The sequence below is a fragment of the Heptranchias perlo genome, chromosome 12 (assembly GCF_035084215.1).
Source record: "Heptranchias perlo isolate sHepPer1 chromosome 12, sHepPer1.hap1, whole genome shotgun sequence".
In the NCBI taxonomy this organism is placed as follows: Eukaryota; Metazoa; Chordata; class Chondrichthyes; order Hexanchiformes; family Hexanchidae; genus Heptranchias; species Heptranchias perlo.
The window spans coordinates 8,507,602-8,529,403 of record NC_090336.1 but is presented as its reverse complement, the minus strand read 5'-3'; the positions used below and the strand labels follow the sequence as shown (position 1 = coordinate 8,529,403).

The following is a 21,802-nucleotide window of genomic DNA, read 5'->3' as shown; positions in this document are numbered from 1 at the left end:
TGCGACAACGTATGAACGGACACCGCGCAACAATCGCCAGACAGGAGGGTTCCCTCCCAGTCGGGGAACACTTCAGCAGTCAAGGACATTCATCCACCGACCTTCGGGTAAGCGTTCTCCAAGGCGGCCTTCGAGACACACAACAACGCAAAATCGTCGAGCAGAAATTGATAGCCAAGTTCCGCACCCATGAGGACGGCCTCAACCGGGATCTTGGGTTCATGTCACGCTACACGTTACCCCACCAGCGAACATATGTTATCTGTTTTTAATATAACGGGTCAGTTGCTGTCTTTTCTATGTTTCTACCTCTCTATCTCTGTTTTTTTTTGTTTGTTGTTTTTTTTTGGTGATTTGTATATTCTGAGACCTTGCAGGTAACACCTGTCTGTCTGCACACTGATTGCCTTGGCAACGGGCAGTTGAAAAAACTGTCTGTAATCACCAAGCATTGTTCTGTGATTTATAAATGCGATTTCATTTCGAGGATTTCATTTTCACATCGTTCACCTGACGAAGGAGGAAGCCTCCGAAAGCTTGTGAATTTAAAATAAAATTGCTGGACTATAACTTGGTGTTGTAAAATTGTTTACAATTGTCAACCCCAGTCCATCACCGGCATCTCCACATAATGTATAGTCAGATGTGGACTCCCCATTTGTCAAGTCATCTCTCGTCCCCAAATTTGGTCAAATAGATTTGAATTCCGCGGTTGCACCCTGTTTGATTGATCGATGGCAGTTCAGGGTTAGCCCGCTCCCTCTGGGAAACCCCTGAAGGTTTTCAGTGGGTAGCTGCCATGGCGATAATGATCTCCTCCCCTTGGGAGGAAGTGTTTCTGAGGAGTTGCATTGTAATGTGGATGGGCCTGGATTGTGAGGTCCGATACAACCGCAGTCAAAACATAAGCTGCAGGAGGAAGTGACATTCCTCGGAACGAGGACACGCCCAGTGTCCCAAATCCGCTCTGTGCTTCAGGAGTTTGATATTCCGGCTCAGATTGTGCAATATACAGAGTGCAATACGTCAGCAGGGCTCTCGTTGTAAGGGGAGAGGGGGAAACACTTCACACAGCTCTCCCTACTCCTGCCGTTGATTTTAACTTCCCCTTCCAGGAACTTAAGAGGGAACATAGGAGCAGGAGGAGGAGGCCATTCAGCCCCTCAAGCCTGTTCCGCCATTGAATGAGATCATGGCTGATCTCGTTGCTGCCATTTCAGTCACCAGGTTTACAGACAACAACCAGAGATTAAGGCCCTGATATTTACGGGGAGGCGGCGAGGGTGTGGGGGAGGCTGAAAACAGCCGAAGAACCCGGTAAGGCCGGGCACCCAGAGGTTTGCCGAACATAAAATTTTTTGGATCCACCCGGCAGTCGGCCAAATTGACAGGCTGGCCGATGGCCAGGAAGGAAATCCAGCAGCAGCAGGCCGCAGCCGGGGAAACTTGGGGACAGTCCCCGGCAATCGGGAGGGGGAAATGCCGGCCATCGAGAGGGGAGAGAGAGAGAAAGAGAAGACATCGGAGCAGGGAGGGTGTATAACTGACACTGTGGGTCGCCTGGGTGTAAAACTGACACTGCGGATCACCCGGGTGTATAACTGACACTGCGGATCACCTGGGTGTATAACTGACACTGTGGATCACCCGGGTGTAAAACTGACACTGTGGATCACCCGGGTGTAAAACTGACACTGTGGGTCGCCCGGGTGTAAAACTGACACTGCGGATTGCCCGGGTGTAAAACTGACACTGCGGATCACCCGGGTGTAAAACTGACACTGTGGGTCACCCGGGTGTAAAACTGACACTGTGGATCGCCCGGGTGTAAAACTGACACTGTGGATCACCTGGGTGTAAAACTGACACTGTGGGTCACCCGGGTGTAAAACTGACACTGTGGGTCGCCCGGGTGTAAAACTGACACTGCGGATCACCCGGGTGTAAAACTGACACTGTGGGTCGCCCGGGTGTAAAACTGACACTGCGGATCACCCGGGTGTATAACTGACACTGCGGATCACCCGGGTGTATAACTGACACTGTGGGTCGCCCGGGTGTAAAACTGCCACTGTGGATCACCCGGGTGTAAAACTGACACTGCGGATCACCCGGGTGTAAAACTGACACTGTGGGTCGCCCGGGTGTAAAACTGCCACTGTGGATCACCCGGGTGTAAAACTGACACTGTGGGTCGCCCGGGTGTAAAACTGCCACTGTGGATCACCCGGGTGTAAAACTGACACTGCGGATCGCCCGGGTGTAAAACTGACACTGTGGATCACTCGGTTGTAAAACTGACACTGTGGATCACCCGGGTGTAAAACTGACACTGTGGGTCGCCCGGGTGTAAAACTGACACTGCGGATCACCCGGGTGTAAAACTGACACTGTGGATCGCCCAGGTGTAAAACTGACACTGTGGATCACCCAGGTGTAAAACTGACACTGCGGATCGCCCGGGTGTAAAACTGACACTGTGGATCACCCGGGTGTAAAACTGACACTGTGGGTCACCTGGGTGTAAAACTGACACTGTGGATCGCCCAGGTGTAAAACTGACACTGTGGGTCACCCGGGTGTAAAACTGACACTGTGGGTCGCCCGGGTGTAAAACTGACACTGTGGATCACCCGGGTGTAAAACTGACACTGCGGATCACCCGGGTGTAAAACTGACACTGCGGATCGCCCGGGTGTAAAACTGACACTGTGGATCACCCGGGTGTAAAACTGACACTGTGGATCACCCGGGTGTAAAACTGACACTGCGGGTCGGCCGGGTGTAAAACTGACACTGCAGGTCGCCCGGGTGTAAAAGTGACACTGTGGCTCGCCCGGGTGTAAAACTGACACTGCGGGTCGGCCGGGTGTAAAACTGACACTGCGGGTCGGACGGGTGTAAAACTGACACTGTGGATCACCCGGGTGTAAAACTGACACTGTGGATCGCTCGGTTGTAAAACTGACACTGCGGATCACCCGGGTGTAAAACTGACACTGCGGGTCGGCCGGGTGTAAAACTGACACTGTGGCTCGCCCGGGTGTAAAACTGACACTGTGGATCGCCCGGGTGTAAAACTGACACTGTGGATCACCCGGGTGTAAAACTGACACTGCGGGTCGGCCGGGTGTAAAACTGACACTGCAGGTCGCCCGGGTGTAAAAGTGACACTGTGGCTCGCCCGGGTGTAAAACTGACACTGCGGGTCGGCCGGGTGTAAAACTGACACTGCGGGTCGGCCGGGTGTAAAACTGACACTGTGGATCACCCGGGTGTAAAACTGACACTGTGGATCGCTCGGTTGTAAAACTGACACTGCGGATCACCCGGGTGTAAAACTGACACTGCGGGTCGGCCGGGTGTAAAACTGACACTGTGGCTCGCCCGGGTGTAAAACTGACACTGTGGCTCGCCCGGGTGTAAAACTGACACTGTGGGTCACCTGGGTGTAAAACTGACACTGCGGGTCGCCCGGGTGTAAAACTGACACTGTGGATCACCCGGGTGTAAAACTGACACTGTGGCTCGCCCGGGTGTAAAACTGACACTGTGGGTCGCCCGGGTGTAAAACTGACACTGTGGATCACCCGGGTGTAAAACTGACACTGTGGGTCACCCGGGTGTAAAACTGACACTGCGGATCACCCGGGTGTAAAACTGACACTGTGGATCACCCGGGTGTAAAACTGACACTGTGGATCACTCGGTTGTAAAACTGACACTGCAGATCGCCCGGGTGTACAACTGACACTGTGGGTCGGCCGGGTGTAAAACTGACACTGTGGATCACCCGGGTGTAAAACTGACACTGTGGCTCGCCCGGGTGTAAAACTGACACTGTGGCTCGCCCGGGTGTAAAACTGACACTGTGGATCACCTGGGTGTAAAACTGACACTGTGGGTCACCCGGGTGTAAAACTGACACTGCGGATCGCCCGGGTGTAAAACTGACACTGTGGGTCACCTGGGTGTAAAACTGACACTGTGGATCGCCCGGGTGTAAAACTGACACTGTGGATCACTCGGTTGTAAAACTGACACTGCGGGTCACCCGGGTGTAAAACTGACACTGTAGGTCACCCGGGTGTAAAACTGACACTGTGGGTCGCCCGGGTGTAAAACTGACACTGTGGATCACCCGGGTGTAAAACTGACACTGTGGATCGCCCGGGTGTAAAACTGCCACTGTGGATCACCCGGGTGTAAAACTGACACTGTGGATCGCCCGGGTGTAAAACTGACACTGTGGGTCACCCGGGTATAAAACTGACACTGTGGATCACCCGGGTGTAAAACTGACACTGTGGATCGCCCGGGTGTAAAACTGCCACTGTGGATCACTCGGTTGTAAAACTGACACTGTGGATCACCCGGGTGTAAAACTGACACTGTGGATCACCCGGGTGTAAAACTGACACTGTGGATCACTCGGTTGTAAAACTGACACTGTGGATCACCCGGGTGTAAAACTGACACTGTGGATCACCCGGGTGTAAAACTGACACTGCGGATCGCCCGGGTGTAAAACTGACACTGTGGATCACCCGGGTGTAAAACTGACACTGCGGGTCGGCCGGGTGTAAAACTGACACTGTGGCTCGCCCGGGTGTAAAACTGACACTGCGGGTCGCCCAGGTGTAAAACTGACACTGTGGGTCACCCGGGTGTAAAACTGACACTGTGGCTCGCCCGGGTGTAAAACTGACACTGTGGGTCGCCCGGGTGTAAAACTGACACTGCGGATCGCCCGGGTGTAAAACTGACACTGCAGATCGCCCGGGTGTAAAACTGCCACTGTGGGTCACCCGGGTGTAAAACTGACACTGCGGGTCACCCGGGTGTAAAACTGACACTGTGGGTCACCCGGGTGTAAAACTGACACTGTGGGTCACCCGGGCGTAAAACTGACACTGTGGGTCACCCGGGTGTAAAACTGACACTGTGGGTCACCCGGGCGTAAAACTGACACTGTGGGTCACCCGGGCGTAAAACTGACACTGTGGGTCACCCGGGTGTAAAACTGACACTGTGGATCTCTCGCCTGCTCTTGTAACCGGTTTTCTGTCCCACTGATTTCAATAGAAATAGAAATCGGGCGGCTTCTCGAACAGGTTGATCCACAGCACTGGTTTTACACCCAGGCTGCAAGTTGAGAATCGCCGCTAATGTCTGTACTGAGGACTGTTCATTTACCTGGTTAACATTAAATAACAGTATTTGCTGGTTTCTAGCCTGAGCCTCGGTCTGATGCAGTGAATGTTCACCCTGTTTATCAAAGACTAAGAGTGGGATGTGTTAAATCCCAGTATCACAGAGTACAGAGATGTGGCTTCTCTCCCTCAGACTCCTTGGGTCTTGCCATATTTGTCCAGGTCTTATTCTGGTTTGTAGGGGACGTGAGTTCTGTTTACAGGAGAGGTCAGTCACTTCGAACCCAAGGAGAATAGCTGGCGTTAAAAAATACATGAAAGCTGTGTCAAAGTTTAATGAGATACTGAGGTAGATCTTGAATTTGTGCAATAATGCAAAATAGTCTCTCAGCCTCTCTCGCTCCGCCTCTCTCGTTCTGCCTCTCTCTCTCTGCTTCTCGCTCTGTCTCACTCACTCTGCCTCTCTTTCTCTCACTCTGCCTCTCTCTCTGCCTCTCTCTCACTCTCTGCCTTTGCCACTCTCTCTACCTCTCTCTCTCTGCCTCTCTTTCTGCCTCTCTCTGCCTTTGCCACTCTCTCTACCTCTCTCTCTCTGCCTCTCTTTCCCTCACTCTGCCTCTCTCTCTGCCTCTCTCTCACTCTCTGCCTCTCTCTGCCTTTGCCACTCCTCTCTCTACCTCTCTCTCTCTGCCTATCTTTCTCTCTCTGCCTCTTTCACTCTGCCTCCCTCTCTGCCTTTCTCTCTCTGCCTCTGCCTCTCTCTCTGCCTCTCTCACTCTGCCTCTCTCACTCTGCCTCTCTCTCTCTGCCTCTGGCTCTCTCTCTGCCTCTCTCTCGCTCTGCCTCACTCTCTCTGCCTCTGTCTCTCTCTGCCTCTCTCACTCTGCCTCTCACTCTGCCTCTCTCACTCTGCCTCTCTTTCTCTCTGCCTCACTCTTGCTCTGCCTCTCACTCTGCCTCTCTCTCTGCCTCTCTTTTTCTCTGCCTCACTCTCGCCCTGCCTCGCTCACTCTGCCTTTCTCTCTGCCTCGCTCACTCTGCCTTTCTCTCTGCCTCACTCTCGCTCTGCCTCGCTCACTCTGCCTTTCTCTCTGCCTCACTCTCGCTCTGCCTCGCTCACTCTGCCTTTCTCTCTGCCTCACTCTCGCTCTGCCTCGCTCACTCTGCCTTTCTCTCTGCCTCGCTCTCTCTCTGCCTCTGCTTCTCTCTCTCTGCCTCTCTCTCTCTCTCTGCCTCTGCTTCCCTCTCTATTTCTGTCTCTCTCTGCCCCTCCCTCTCTCTGCCCCTCCCTCTCTTCCTCTCTGTTTCTGTCTCTCTCTCTCTGCCTCTCTCTCTCTCTCTCCCTCTCTGTTTCTGCTTCTCTCTCTCTGCCTCTCTCTCTCTCTGCCCCTCTCTCTTTCTCTCTTTCTCTCTCTCTGTCTGCCTCTCTCTCTCTGCCCCTCTCTCGCTCTCTTTATTTCTGCCTCTCTCCCTCTGCCTCTTTCTCTCTTTGCCCCTCTCTCTCTTTCTCTCTCTCTCTCTGTTTCTGTCCCTCTCTCTCTCTGCCCCTCTCTGGCTCTCTCTGTTTCTGTCTCTCTCTGCTTCTGTCTCTCTCTTCCCCCTCTCTGTTTCTCTCTCTCTCTCTGTTTCTGTCTGTCTCTCTCTCCCTCTCTCTCTCTGCCCCTCTCTCGCTCTCTCTGTTTCTGTCTCTCTCTATCTGTTTCTGTCTCTCTCTATCTGTTTCTGTCTCTATCTGCCCCTCTCTCTCTGCCCCCTCTCTCTATCTGTTTCTGTCTCTCTCTCTGCTTCAGTCTCTCTCTGCCCCTCTCTCTGTTTCTGTCTCTCTCTCTGCTTCAGTCTCTCTCTGCCCCTCTCTCTGTTTCTGTCTCTCTCTCTGCTTCAGTCTCTCTCTGCCCCTCTCTCTGTTTCTGTCTCTCTCTCTGCTTCAGTCTCTCTCTGCCCCTCTCTCTGTTTCTGTCTCTCTCTCTGCTTCAGTCTCTCTCTGCCCCTCTCTCTGTTTCTGTCTCTCTCTCTGCCCCTCTCTCTCTGCTTCTGTCTCTCTTTCTGACTCTGTTATAAGCTCCCAACTGCCAATATTTCAATTTATGTTTAATATATTAAAATCTTATACCTGCACACACTTATTGTCAATTTTCCATGATAAATTCCAATGCCTACATTTATAAATGAATAAATAAATGAATCATTCTGTCTCTGGTACCAATAAACTCACAGAATCTATGTTTTAAGAAATCTGATGCCTTCATGATTTTCCACATGCTCTGTATAAAATTACATTAAATCATCCTCCAACCACAACCTGCCATCTTCAAAATAAATTCGGTAAGCTTTCCTGATTTGCTGGTAATAATTAAATAAATTAATCTGTGCTATAAATGAACTTGTGCAACCTTTTGGGTTTCCTCACACTGTGTGAAATATAAAATGAAATGAAGTTCCCACTGCACCAACCAAAATTAAAATAATGAATTGAGTAAAGCTGCATGACTCACTGGGCAAAAATTAAATAATTCTCCATGTGCTGTACATTAATCAAATCTTTACAGCACATTTTATGTGCTTGCTCAATACCTTCCTGCCAGTTCTGTGTGAAATCTGTTTTGTATGCGTTATACACACAATATTATATACCCACAAATAATGACCCACCATCTGAGGCCACTGTGCAGAAAGGCTCAGTGACAAAGTGTAAGTGTCCAGAGCAGACCATAAAGGTCCTGATTTCCTGTGTGCATCATCATGGCAGATTGGCTATAATATAAAATTGTTGTGTCTGGCCGGCATTTCCTGTCTGTCACACTTCAAGTGTCACTCTGTTTCTTTACACTTTCTGACACACAAATTTACAAAGGTCAGTTATTTGGAATGTACAAAGTCCCCCCCAAAAATTGAACCTCCCTCAGTTGCCCTGAACGGGATGTCTGTAACCCCAGGCTGACCTTCACAGTCACGTATTTTTATAAAGGAGAAGAGAACCAGAGTTCTGACCAGCCTGAAAATACATGGCGTCCATTGAACTTGACCTGCGGAATGTTAAATTCACTATATAAATCCAAGTTATTGTCGCAGTGGGTTCTGAACTAGTAATCTCTTGTTCGGCTTCTTAAAAGAAAGAAGTGTTCATCTTCCTTTCCTCATTCCTTGTTTATGTTTTAGTAAAATATTGGAAAATGCAAAAAAAAGAAAGAAAAGCAATTAAATTCTGACCTCCAGCTGTTTTTTACTTAAACAATGTTAGACTTTGCGACCTTAAAGGGACACAGCTTCAGCTTAGCAGCAGAATAATACATTGCACAGTCCATGGTACACCCCCCCTGTCTTTATAAAACATCATATCATCCAACTTACTGTAAGCAATTAATGTCATACGACAAACAGGTGCAAAAGGACTGGCGAGTTCTAGCCCCTATGGATTGTGATCGAGCGAGAGATACGTATCATGGGAGTTGCAGTCTTTAACTCTTGCCGTGAAACTACAATACATAGATGTGCTGTGATATAGCAGACAGAACATTTACAGATAACAACTGCGAGGTACGAGTTTGGGAGGGAATGCTTTTTGCAGTATTTTATAATACTGCAAACATTAAACATTGAGTTTGTGCCAACATTTTGTGTTGTTTATCCAGTGATACACTGACAAGAGCTTCACCAAGAATTACAAATCCACAGTGGGAAGTAAAAGAGCAAAAAGGTATCGATGATATTTGTGTGTGTGAATAACAAAAAAAAGGGAGGCTTGAGGAGGGGGAGAGAAGAATATGTGGATTTTCAAAAAGAGTTTGATAAGTAACCATATAAGAGCCTTAGGACAAAGATAGTGGCATTTGGAATTAAGGGGATTATGGCCACGTGAATAAAAAGGGCAGAAAGTAAAAGTTACAGTGATAGTGATGTTTTTCAGACTGGAATGATTGTAGTGAGTGGTATTCCAGAGGGGTTCATGTTAGGGCTGTTCTTACTTATACATATTTATGTATGGATTGAGAGAAAAATATCAAAATTTACTGATACTAAATTGAAGTCATGGCAAATTGTAACAAGGACTATGAAAAACTGCAGGAGGACAGAGATAGGCTCGAAAGATGGGTAGATACGTAACCCGATAGATGTGTAGTACTCCGCTTTGGAACTGAGACTATAGGGAACAGAACAAAACATTTAAAATGGAATAGAGGAACCGAAGGATCTCAGGAGTGCAGACACACGGGTCATTAAAGGTGGCAGTGCAAGTAGATAGGGCCATGATAAAAGACACACTGAATCCTTGGTTTTGTATCAAGGGGCATAGAATTCAAAGTGAGGAGATAATGTTGGACTTGTACAGGGCTGTAATTAGGCCTCAGTTAGAGTATTGCTTAAGCTTTGAGCATCCCATTGTAGAAAAGATATAGAAATACTGCAAATGGTGCAGCATAGCTTCACTAGGACGTTGCCAGGGATGAAGGGTCACAGATATGAAGAGAGACTTGAGAATGTGGGGCTCCTTTTCCACAAGTACTGAGAAGACTAAGGGGTGACCTGATGGAGGTCTTCAAGATTATCAGCAGTTGAGATAGGGTAAATGGCACGTTTAGCTGGGGTTTCTTGATGGCGATTAAGAAAGTGGGAGCTCTGATTGATTCTTGCTCGCTCTTTAAACTCAGCAGCACTCAGTCCCATTGTAAGTAACTCCTGCCTTCCGGGAGGGCCGAGCTCCTTCGGTACAGACCAGGGATCAGATTGGGCACCTTGCAGCTCAGTCTTAACCAACTGAACCACTGGGCAGGTGAGGAGCAGAAGATGTGAAGTGGGGTCTGGTGGGGTGATAGGGTTGCCAACTCTGGTTGGACGTATTCCAGGAGGTTTTACCACATGACCTCCCGCCTCCAACCACCCTGCCTGGTCAAACGGCCTTTTCTCCCCATCAGCAATATTTTTACAACTAATAAAGGGACGTGTTCAAAGAAAATGAAAAAAACACACAATTCTGTTTTAATGATTTTTTTCCCCCCCTGGGTTGCTCACAGCAGCATCCAGGAGATTAATCTTTAATTCCTGGAGACTCCAGGACAATCCTGGAGGGTTGGCGACCCTGCGGGGTGATCGTCCACTGATAATAATCGGTGGTCTTGGAGCATGTCTGCCGACAGTCAGTCAGTTAGTGACTGCCCCCCCCCCTGCCCTGCCCCCACCTTGCCCCGCCCTGCCTGTTGGCACCTGTCCTCTCTCCTTTGTTAAACTGCGCCCTTGTTCAGCAACCCGATCAGTGCCATTTCATGGCGAGTAGCTCTGGTGCACGACTGACTGCCCAGAATAGAAGGAGGCGGTGTCTCCTGTGAGCCGTTGCTCACCGCTTTCATCTTTCGGGAGGTCCTGGTGCTGCAGCTCGAGTACGACCAGTCCCGTGATCCAGCGTCTGTACTATTAACTATCGTTTTTTATAGCGGCAGATGATTATTCGTTTTATTTCCCCCACAGAGATGTGACCCAGATAGTCGATTTGAAAGCCCTTCATATGCTTCTGTCCCCTCGCTTTGCATTTATCTCTCATGTACTTTGTTGCTGCTATGCGGCACTTTGCTGTGTCCAGTAACTTAATGGTCACACATCTGTGCAGAGTTTGCTGCTTCACAATGTTGGAAAATAGGTAGCAAAGCACGAAGCAGAGAGGAAGCACCTAAATACGGTGGTTTTTTTTCAAAAAGGGCCTGATACCAGGGTCAAAGCAAGATTCCAAGTCTGTGAATTCTTCACCTAAAACCCTCAACTTTAGTGCTGTTTCATTTTATGTGTATTTCATATTTTTGTTCTGAATTGATAAAAATTTTATCATTTCAGCAGTGAGTACTGATTATATTACGGAGCGGAACTGCCTTACTGAGCTCAGGGGAGGGGAATACACACAGACACACGGACAGACACACACACACACACACATATACAGACACACACACACACACACACAGGCACATATACAGACACACACATATACAGACACACAGATATGGACACATATGCACAGACACAGACACACACACAGACAAACACATACACAGACACATATACAGACACACACATACACAAACATATACACAAATACAGACAGACACACACATATACACAGACACACATACACACACACAGATGCACACATACACACACACACACAGATACACACACACAGACACATATACAGACACACACACAGATACACAAATACAGACAGACACACATGCACAGACACACGTACACACACAGATGCACACACATACGCACATATACACACAGATACATACACACATATATACAGACACAGACACACACATATACACACACACAGACACACATACACACACATACATACACACACAGATACACAAACATATACACAAACACAGACAGACACATACACAGACACACACGCGGACACACATACAGATAAACACACAGATGCACACACATACACACTCACAGACACACAGACACCTCCTGTGACACTGTTCATGCTGAGTCAGGATTGACTGTTTTATAACAATTAGGATGTTTGTCATGTGGGAGATAACATCAGGACCACTGATTTACAGCGACTGAATAAGTCAAATTCCATTGTTTATCAAATGGGATTTTTACTGGTGCTCTCGATTGAATTCCACGGCTGAGTCTTTTATTTCTGCGAAAACTGTAAATGAGTAGCCTTTTTTTTATATATTCCTTTCTCCATGTATTTAATTTTTATCTCTGGCCATTTTTAAAGCTGAGAATACAGAGCAAGATGCTGCAGTTGGAGGTAGATAACTGGGTGCTGTAATCGCAGTGGTTTGGTAGAGCAATAACCCGGCTGCCTAGTCACACTCTATTGGTGGGGGGTGAGGGGTAGAATTGGGGAAGAGAGAAAGGACCTGCTGGTTTTAAGCCCCATTTAGGTTCTGCCCTAAATGCTGCTGGTAGTGAGGTAAGGTACAGGGTCCTCTCTCTCTCTCTCTCTCTCCAGCATCTTTCTTGCTTCTGTGGAGATCAGAATGAGTAATGTAGGGAGTTTCCTGCTGTCCTACTTTTTATTCCTGTTTGGCTCATGTTGAGGGGCCTCCAAAACAAGAAAAACAGAAGCCATTTCTGGTCTTTGACCTTTGGTCAGCACAAACCACCTGTGGGTGCAGGCCATCCACCATCTCCAACCCCTACAGCATGAACTGAATGCGCTCCCTCCTGTAGCCTGTCTCTTTCTAAAGGACGCTTGTTATCGTCAGTCACAGGCTGTTTAGTTTGACAACGATTTGAGAATTCTCACCACTCCTCGGACGGATTTTCCACAGATGGCGAGGTTTCTGTGGGCCTGCGGGCGTTGCAGGATGCCGTGTCCGTTTAAATTGAAGTCTTCCATGTGCTGGTGTCACCACAGCTCACTTGGTGCACAGAAGGATACCTTTTTAGACCTGTGAATATAAATTAAGGGTTAAAAAAAAATGTGCAAACTAGATAGTATTGGCAGCTTGCAGCCATAACACTTACCTTTGTTGACCTTCTGAGGTTATCGAACTTCCATTCTGCACTAGCGAAGGGTCTTGGGAGTTGAGGAGGTTTGCTCACTTCCTGGATCATCTCCTTCCACGTGGTTCTAGATGGTAGGTCTCTTGCTACAAACTCCCACTATTGTATCTGCCCTCTGCTTAATTTCAGTAAGAATATTTATATCGCTGAGAAGTTTGCTGCTTGTTCCTGTTTTTTGCCTTCCTGCAGTCTGGTTCTGCTTTAACAGCAGTTCAGCTTTGAATGCTGCAGCTGTCCCCTCAGAGACACTTCCTCTGCTCACCCCTCCCCTCCCCTCCCCCCCCCCCAACATACGTTCCGGGTCTCCCAGGTGCAATGCACCAAGTGGTCACGGGACATATACATATGCCTTCCTCTGGTGGTGGATCGTGGGACTCAGAATTTCAGGGCGCACCAGTATGGAGACTGGGGTTTTGCTGCACTGAGTGGTCCTGGGGTTTCAGAGCTCTGTGGGTGGTCCTGGATTTTTCAGAGCTCTGTGGGTGGTCCTGGGGTTTCAGAGCTCTGGGGTGGGTGGTCCTGGGAGTTCAGAGCTCTGTGGGTGGTCCTGGGAGTTCAGAGCTCTGCGGGTGGGTGGTCCTGGGAGTTCAGAGCTCTGGGGTGGGTGGTCCTGGGAGTTCAGAGCTCTGTGGGTGGTCCTGGATTTTCAGAGCTCTGTGGGTGGTCCTGGGAGTTCAGAGCCTCTGGGGTGGGTGGTCCTGGGAGTTCAGAGCTCTGTGGGTGGTCCTGGGTTCTGGTAGAACTTGGGTGGTCCCAAGATTTTGTAGAACTTGGGCGGTCCCAGGATTTGGTGGAACTTTGGTGGTAGTCCTTGAATTTGGCAGCACAATGGTGGGACTGCTTAGATTTAGTGGAATGGGGGGTGTGGTTTAATGTTGGGTTTGGCTGCCTGATAGATACCAGGAATCCATCAGAAGTGAGGAAAAGGGGGGAGACATCGTGCCTGACAGCAGATGGGTACCATGTCTGGCAGCACTGGTTTGTAACTTTCTAAGAGATCTCTGCAAACATTAAATTTGCTGTTTAGCAATATTAGTTGTTGGAATTGTGTGTGCGTGTGTTTCTCTCCCATTATTGCACCGGTGTCAATTATAATGTGTATATTTTGTAACTATAGCAAAACACAGTTAATAAACTGATCATGGAGGCTTTCAAAATTCCACTCATTCTTTTATTTAATAATGAACTCAAATTACAATGAGGAAAGATGCTCTGCAAGTCTGTCTCTCAGCTTAATATGCTTTCTAAAGGTTTATTGCAGTTTTAAATTTGAACAGCAACCAAATCTATAGCAGGTGCGTAATCAGTACAGTTTGTCATTTGTTCTGTTTTTTCACACACACATTAAAAAAAACACTCCAACTAAATTTTACCTAAATAAAGCTTTTGAAAAGTGGTCTCTATCTTTTTTTAAATAACTCTGGAAAAATAACCAAATTAATTTTATTAGAGATTTAGAGGAAGTATTTGGCGAGCTGAAATGTGATTGATGTACCGTGGAAATTGTACATACCGCGTGTGGTCAGACTACAGCACTTGCCTTCAGCCAACAGTCACTGTACTGACAAAAATAGCAAGTAAAAGCCCAGGATTTTGGAAGAGACTGAGGGCTTCAAGTAAAAAGTTTAAAAGACACACACAAAAAAATTCAGTTGATAAATTTAATCATCTGAAAGAAAGAACGAACTTGCATTTTTATAGCACTTTTGACATTCTCAGGGCGTATTGGAGCACTTTACATCCAAAGAAGCACTTATGAAGTGTAGTCACTCTTGTACTGTAGGGAAAGGCGGCAGCCAATTTGCTCACAGCAAGGTCCCCCAAACAACGATGAAACAAATGTCCAGATAATCTGTTTTAGTGATGTTGGTGGAGGGATACCTCTTGTTTCAGTTCCCTCACACTGATGTTGCTAATTTTCTGTCCTTCTGTGACCATCACAATCTGAATTGAGACAAGGACAGAATGGGGGTGTGGGGGTGGGTGGGGGAGATATCTTGACCTGTTCTGATATAAATACGGTCAGAGTTACCGAATCACATGTCACTAGTGAGAGAGCAGACCTTTAAATATCATGGTAGTCAGTATGGAAAGACTCCTGCTATTTACATACGTGATTAGTTCTGGCCTCAATCAGACATAATATGGGACCATTTTTGTGGTGGTGCAGATGTGAGTTCAATGACTGCAGTAATATTATTTAAAAACTCAGTTATTGTAATAAAGAAGAAAGTTTCAAGAGTGAGAGTTTGCAGACTGTCAGTGTTCAAACAAATTGACTCAACTTGGACAATGATTGAATTCTTGTCTTGTTATTTTTATCCCCCAACCAGCACCACTAAAACAGATGATCTGGTCATTATCACATTGCTGTTTGTGGGACCTTGCTGTGCACAAATTGGCTGCTGCATTTCCTACATCACAACAGTGACTACTCTTCAAAAAAGAACTTCATTGGCTGTAAAGTGCTTTGGGATGTCCTGATGTCATGAAAGGCGCTATGTAAATGCAAGTTCTTTCTTCTTTCTTATGTGACTTTTCACAATGACATGCCTTCAATATTTTGAGTAATTTTCAATCTACTTTTGTTAAACTTCATGAAGTTGGGCAGAGGTTCCCCCAAAGGCCAAATGGATAAAGGAACGATCTCTAGTATCACTAAACCATACAGACCAGAGGATTCCCGCTTTCATCCCTGGTCTGTGCTGAGTTAACTGATCTGAGCTGGAGAAGCAGTTGGTATCTTGCGATTAGCCGCAGGATTCTGGGCTACAGGAGGAACCGGGGTTCTGGTTCATGATTGCTGTCCAGTGACCTCTGCTGGAAATGTGTTTACGTAACTGGATGCGAGGGCAGGACAGGATCGGGCCTGACTGTGATGTCCCACACATGATGAATAGATTGCAGACACTCCTGCTCAAGGCTCACATACAAAGAATGGTCTCTTTGAGGTATCAGAGGGCGGCATAGGAACAGGAGTAGGCTGTTCATTCCCTCGAGCCTGCTCCGCCATTCAGTTAGCATCAGTTAGATCATGGCTGATCTGTACCTCAACTCCATTTACTCGCCTTTGTTCCATATCCCTTGTTACCCTTACCCAATAAAAACCTATCCATCTCAGTCTTGAAAGCTCCAATTGACCCAGCATCCACAGCCTATTGGGGGTGAGAGTTCCAGATTGCTACTACCTAGCCTAGCTCTAATTTTAAGATTATGCCCTCTTGCTCTAGATTCCCTTGCCAGAGGAAACAGTTTCTCTGAATCTACCCCATCGAATCCCTTTATCGTTTTAAGCTCAGTGATTAGGTGTCTGGTGCCTGTGGAGCTGTCCCCAGTAAGACTCAGCACCTTCAGGAGAGGAAGTGGCAAAAAAAATAAAACGCTGGGAACACCGGAGGAGTCACCAAGATTTACATTGTTGTGATTTCTTTATTTTCGGGGAGTGGGAGGGTATGACCCTTCCTTCCATTGCCTTGTGTCTGTGTCTGACAGTGAAATGATTGAAAACATGAAGTTTGGTCCAGTGTTCTACTTCATTTGTGTCGTGAAATTTCAGGACCTGAGTAAAATATTTGCTCTCCGAGTGTAAAACAGGAAACGCCCTGCTGATTGCGCAGAAGGTCTTCACTGCGTGATATCCCTAAATCACAAGATAATTATCCATGAGAAGGGCCATTCGGCCCATCTTCGCTCATCCATCCATAATGTTCCCCGTTCCAGGGTTTTTGCCTCAACTTCTATCCGAGAGTCCATTTCATGTAGTCATTATTCTTTGTATGAAGAGAAACTTAGTGATATCAGACCTAAACTCACCTTTTATTAATGGCTCCGTATCTTATTGTCGCAATTTCATTTCAAGTAATTTTCCGGATTCACCTTTTCCACTCTGTTTACAACCTTATAAACCTCTGTAAGATCACCTCTCGGATGCCTCCTTTCAAGGTCCAATAGCCTGCTCCAAGCCAAATCATCTGCTCTGCCCAACAACCTGCTCTTGCCTTTGATTTGAATAAATGATACTACATAGATTCATTATACTGTTATTTACTTTTTGAAATCCTTCTGTTGAAGACTGAGTGCTTTTTAAAAAAAATAAAATCCTTTAATGAGAATGAGTTCAGGACACAATAATAAGAGGCAATTTCATGAAGAGTACTGTATTTAAATGCTAATTATTGTCTACTTCCACAGTGTAATGGCAATTTGAGGGATTGTTATTGGGAAAAGATCCAGGTTTGGTTCCCCTAATTGAGTGTCTGATACATGCTGGTCAAAAGAGCCATGAAAGAAAGAAAGAGCTTTACAACCAATGAAGTACTTTTTGAAGTGTAGTCACACGGCAAGGTCCCATAAACAGCAATATGATAAGGACCAGATCATCTGTGTTAGTGATGTTGACAATGAGTAAATATTGGCCAGAACACCAGAGAGAACTCCACTGTTCTTTGAAATAGTGCCATGGAATCTTTCACACCCACCTGAGAGAGCAGACTGGGCCTCTGCTTAACATCTCATCTGAAAGACAGCACCTCTGACAGTGCCGAACTCCCTCAGTACTGCACTGGAAGTATCAGCCTGGATTTTGTGCTCAAGTTTCGTGGAGTAGGACTCTGAACCCACCAAGCCTCCTGACTTAGAGGCAAGAATGTTACCCACTGAGCCACAGCTGGTACTTGGTAGGTTGGTCTGGTGCACGTGGGGTCCACTAAGTGTCTGTGACCTGGTTGTGTCCCTCCATCTTATGGCTTTACCTTCTCTCAGTTTCAGTGTATGACCAGGTCTGGCTCTAGCTGGGAACCATGGCTGCCAAACAACAACCTCCTCTGATGAAAAAGCACAGCCAAACCGACCTGGTGAGTCGGCTGAAGACCAGGAAAGTCCTCGGCGTGGGTGGAGAGGACGATGATGGGGAGATTCACAGGTCAAAGGTAATGACTCTTGTGTCCTTTTAGAAGGGGTGTACCTGGGACCTCGCAGAATGATGAGCTCAGCTTGTTTTACCTTGGGTACTGCTTGGGAATAAGATAATAAGAATTTATAATGCAGGAGCAGGCCATTTAAACTGGTTCTATTTCAGAGGTCAACATCTATTTGACCCTGAGATGAGCTTCCCACACCATATCCTCTCCATCACCAAAACCGCCTACTTCCACCTCCTTAACTTTTCCCGTCTCCGCCCTTGCCTCAGCTCATCTGTTGCTGAAACCCTCATCCATGCTTTTATTACCTCTAGACTTGACTTTTCCAATGCTCTCCTGGCTGGTCTCCTATCTTCCACCCTCCATAAACCTGAGCTCATCCAAAACTCTGCTATCCGTATCCTAACTCGCACCAAGTCCCATTTACCCATCATCCCTGTGCTCACTGACCGACATTGGCTCCCGGTCCGGGAACGCCTCGATTTAAAAATTCTCATCCTTGTTTTCAGATCCCTCCACGGCCTCGCCCCTCCCTATCTCTGAAACCTCCTCCAGCCCTACAACCCTCCGAGATCTCTGCGCTCCTCCAATTCTGGCCTTTTGTGCTTCCCCGATTTTAATCGCCCCACCATTGGCGGCCGTGCCTTCAGCTGCCTAGGCCCTAAGCTCTGGAATTCCCTTCCTAAACATCTCCGCCTCTCCTCCTTTAAGAGGCTCCTTAAAACCCACCTCTTTCACTAAACCTTTGGTCACCTGTCCTAATATTTCCTTATATGGCTTGTTGTCAAATTTTGTCTGATAACGCTCCTGTGAAGTGTCTTGGGACGTTTTACTATGTTAAAGGCGCTATATAAATGCAAGTTGTTGTTCATGTTGTTCTCCTCCTCCTATCCCAACTTCCTTTCTTTTCCCAGTAATGTATCCAGTTGTCCCATGAACCCATTAACAGGGTCTGCTTCACTGGCTTTCCCTGGTAACTTATTCGACAACTCTTATTGCTTAGTGTAGAAAATGACTCCCGACTCCCTGATTTGCTCATTTTAACCCGCTGGTATTTAAACCCTTTACCACAGTGAACAAGTCATCTGGATCAGTTTTACCAATTCCTTTCATAATTTAGAGAAAACCAGCCCACATCCTCGGCCTAACCATTTCCAACTGCTTCGTCAAAGACCTTTCCTCCGTTACAAGGTCAGGGGTGGGGGCTGTTGTCTGAGGAATACAACACTGTAGTTTCAATTCTAGCCCTGGGCCAGAATCCCACATTATTCTCGGTTTTGCTGTCTTTTAACAACATTTATTAAAAGCTGGAGTAGTTTAGGACTCGCCCAATAGCTCGGTGAGTAGCTGTTGGGTTCCCTCTTTTGATCGCTATGCAGCAATCCCTGTTGGGTGAAAACTGGATCAGGTTCGGCTGTGATGCCTCTGCAGTCAAAAAGCCACCAACCCTCATTGTTGAATCTTACAGATCAATAATGGACAGTTGGGTTAGGTACCAGAGGGTGATCAGAACCAGGAGTCATCCCTGGGGAGGGGAAGAGAAGGGAAAGGAGAAAATTGGAAAGTGGGTTGGGGAAAACGAGAGTATTTTGATGGGAGTAAAAACAAACTGTGGTGGTTCGCCTCTTTTCATTTGTAAACATTCACAACATTGACTATTGAGCCCGAGATCTACATAAACCGGTCAACGAATTTGTGACCCTTCCAGCATTGACCGCCGGGGAGCAGATGGGAGTGCTCTCATTTATTGTTGCCAGTTTGAGGTGTGCCTTAAATATTCTCTTGTGCTGCATGCGTTCGTGTGTATTATATTCAGGAATGTGCCTGTGATACCCAATATCCATAATATGACAGCATAACCCAGGGATGTAACAGTAGGGCCCCTTTGTGATCTGAACTGGGCTTTCCACATGTGCTCTCATATGAGCTTCTCATTGTTTCAATGTCGAGCTTTGTGAGACTGACTTTCTGAAGACTCACTGAAACATTTCATGAGATGAGCTCAGATGCGAACCGTTAAGCTGCTTTAATTTACAGGCAGCGAGTAAATTCAACCCTTCGAGCTGGTTCCGTCATTCAGTTAGATCATGGCTGACCTGTACCTCGACCCGGTTTACCCATCTTATCTCCACATCCCTTGATACCCTTACCCAACAAAAATCTATTGATCTCAGTCTTGAAAGCTTCAATTGACCCCCAGCATCCACAGCCTTTTGGGGGAGAGAGTTCGAGATTCCCTCTACCCTTTGTGTGAAGAAGTGATTACACCCCTGAAGAGCCTGGCTCTAATTTTGAGATTATGTCCCCTCATTCTTGATTCCCACACCAGAGGAAATAGTTTCTCTGTATCTACCCTGTCAAATCCATTTATCATTTTAAATACCACCATTATCTAACCCCTCAATCTTTTAAACTCAAGGGAATACAAGCCAAGTTTATGCAATCTGTCCTCACAATGTAACTCTTTTAGCCCCGGTATTATTCTGGTGAATCTGTGCTGTACCCCCTCCAAGGCCAATATATCCTCCCTGAGGTGCGGTGCCCAAAACTGAAGGCAGTAGTCCACGTGTGATCTGACCAAGGCTCCATTCAACTGAAGCATCACTTCCTTCCCTCTGTATTCGAGCCCCCTTGAGATAAAGGCCAACATTCCATTAGCCTACTTGATTGCTTTTTGTACCTGTTCACTAGCTTTTGGTGATTTGTGTACATCTGGCTGTGTGGGAAACAGAAAAGAGACCCAAAGACAAAGCAGCCTGCTGCTATCTTTAATACTCCCAATTAGCTGCTGATTGTCACTTGCCACTGTTCCATTTAACACATTTCCTGTGCATCTACAACTTTCTCTAGTTTCACTCGAAAGCATTCCAGTGTGACAGTGAGACAGAAATTTATACAGAACAGCTCCAGAACTTGAACCCTGTAATGGTATCAGAGTTAAACTTTGTGCAGGACTCGGGTCCTTTCTAATTTAATAAAGATTACCCAATGTCACAAGCTGCTGCTTCTCTTGAGTTAGTGGTGCTGATGATGTCATTTCCTATGATTTACAGCACACTTCCTGTAAAAGGAATCAGTTGTGAAGGTTCCTGCAGAGAAACGACTGAGCGGAGCCTGTGATCGGAAAACGGGCCATCTCGACTCATGCTTTAATTGGCCCCCCTTCATTTACTGAACAATAAATAGCACTCTACAGACTGACCTTACAATAACAGGAACTCCAGCAAAGCTCCGAAATGCCTTCCTTTTTCTCATTCTTCTGAGTTGTCGCACACAATTTCCTTTCAGTTCACTTGTAACATCTTACTTTCCTGTCGGTCTGCAGTTAGAAGATATTTGTAGTCTATTACTTACAAATATTAGCTGACTGGCAGATCTCCCGTGGCATTGCTCACAATGAGTGGGACGTTTTAATAAGAACATGAGCATTAGGTGAAGTGGTATTATCAGGGAGACTGACTTCTCGCTACTAGGGGTGGGCTTGTGATCTGGCAGTAGTGGGATGGGCTCTGACAGAATTTTGAGGTGGGCTGTCATGGTCTGGGAGCGCTGAGGCAGGGGGAAGGGGATATCTCCAATATCTGGGAACATTGGAGAGTGAGCTTGTGGCAATCTCCATTAACTATTAGTAAGTTGGCCAATTTATACAATCTTTAGTAAACGAGTTTCTACGAAGAAACAAAAATACCTAATAAAATGCTCAAAATTAATTGTTTAATTAGTTAGCTTTGAGAGTCAATCTCTAATTTCTTTCAAAGTCCTTTGGAACAAACAACTAAACTCTCACCCTCACAAGACGAAGGATCACACCCTTCCACTCTTATATGTTGATGCATAGATTGCGAGTTGGGAAATTCTGTTAATTGCACATGCTCAGAATGCACAGATGTGATTGAAAGCTGTCTCTTGAATAAATTGAATAATGTTATTGTGAAATAAGCAATTCTTTCAATTTTCTATTTTGTTTAAACTCTTATTTGGGACATTAGAAATTTCAGTTACTGAGGAGAAAAATGGTAGATCAAAACTTTTTAGATGAAGATTGGCAAATCTGCACTATAATGCTACCCGGTGGGTAGACCTGTAACTGCATGCAGTCTGAACAGTGGTGTTAATAGGGAAATTGCAGAGAGTTATGTGGTAGAAAATGCAACAAAGGACTAAGTGCTTTCAATGCGAAAACCCTACAACAGCGCAACA

The 21,802-nt window shown here is 46.6% G+C and overlaps 1 protein-coding gene across 3 annotated transcripts in view; it reads left to right on the top strand.

The window, feature by feature from the left end:
* LOC137327810 (tumor protein p53-inducible protein 11-like) overlaps nt 1–21,802 on the top strand; it is a 413,617-nt gene that overhangs the window by 75,259 nt on the left and 316,556 nt on the right. For all 3 annotated transcript variants that reach the window (XM_067993630.1, XM_067993629.1, XM_067993628.1), the window contains one exon: nt 17,445–17,611. In XM_067993630.1, the coding sequence (XP_067849731.1) occupies nt 17,483–17,611 (129 nt within the window). In that variant the 5' untranslated portion in view covers nt 17,445–17,482. The remainder of the gene's footprint in view (nt 1–17,444; nt 17,612–21,802) is intronic.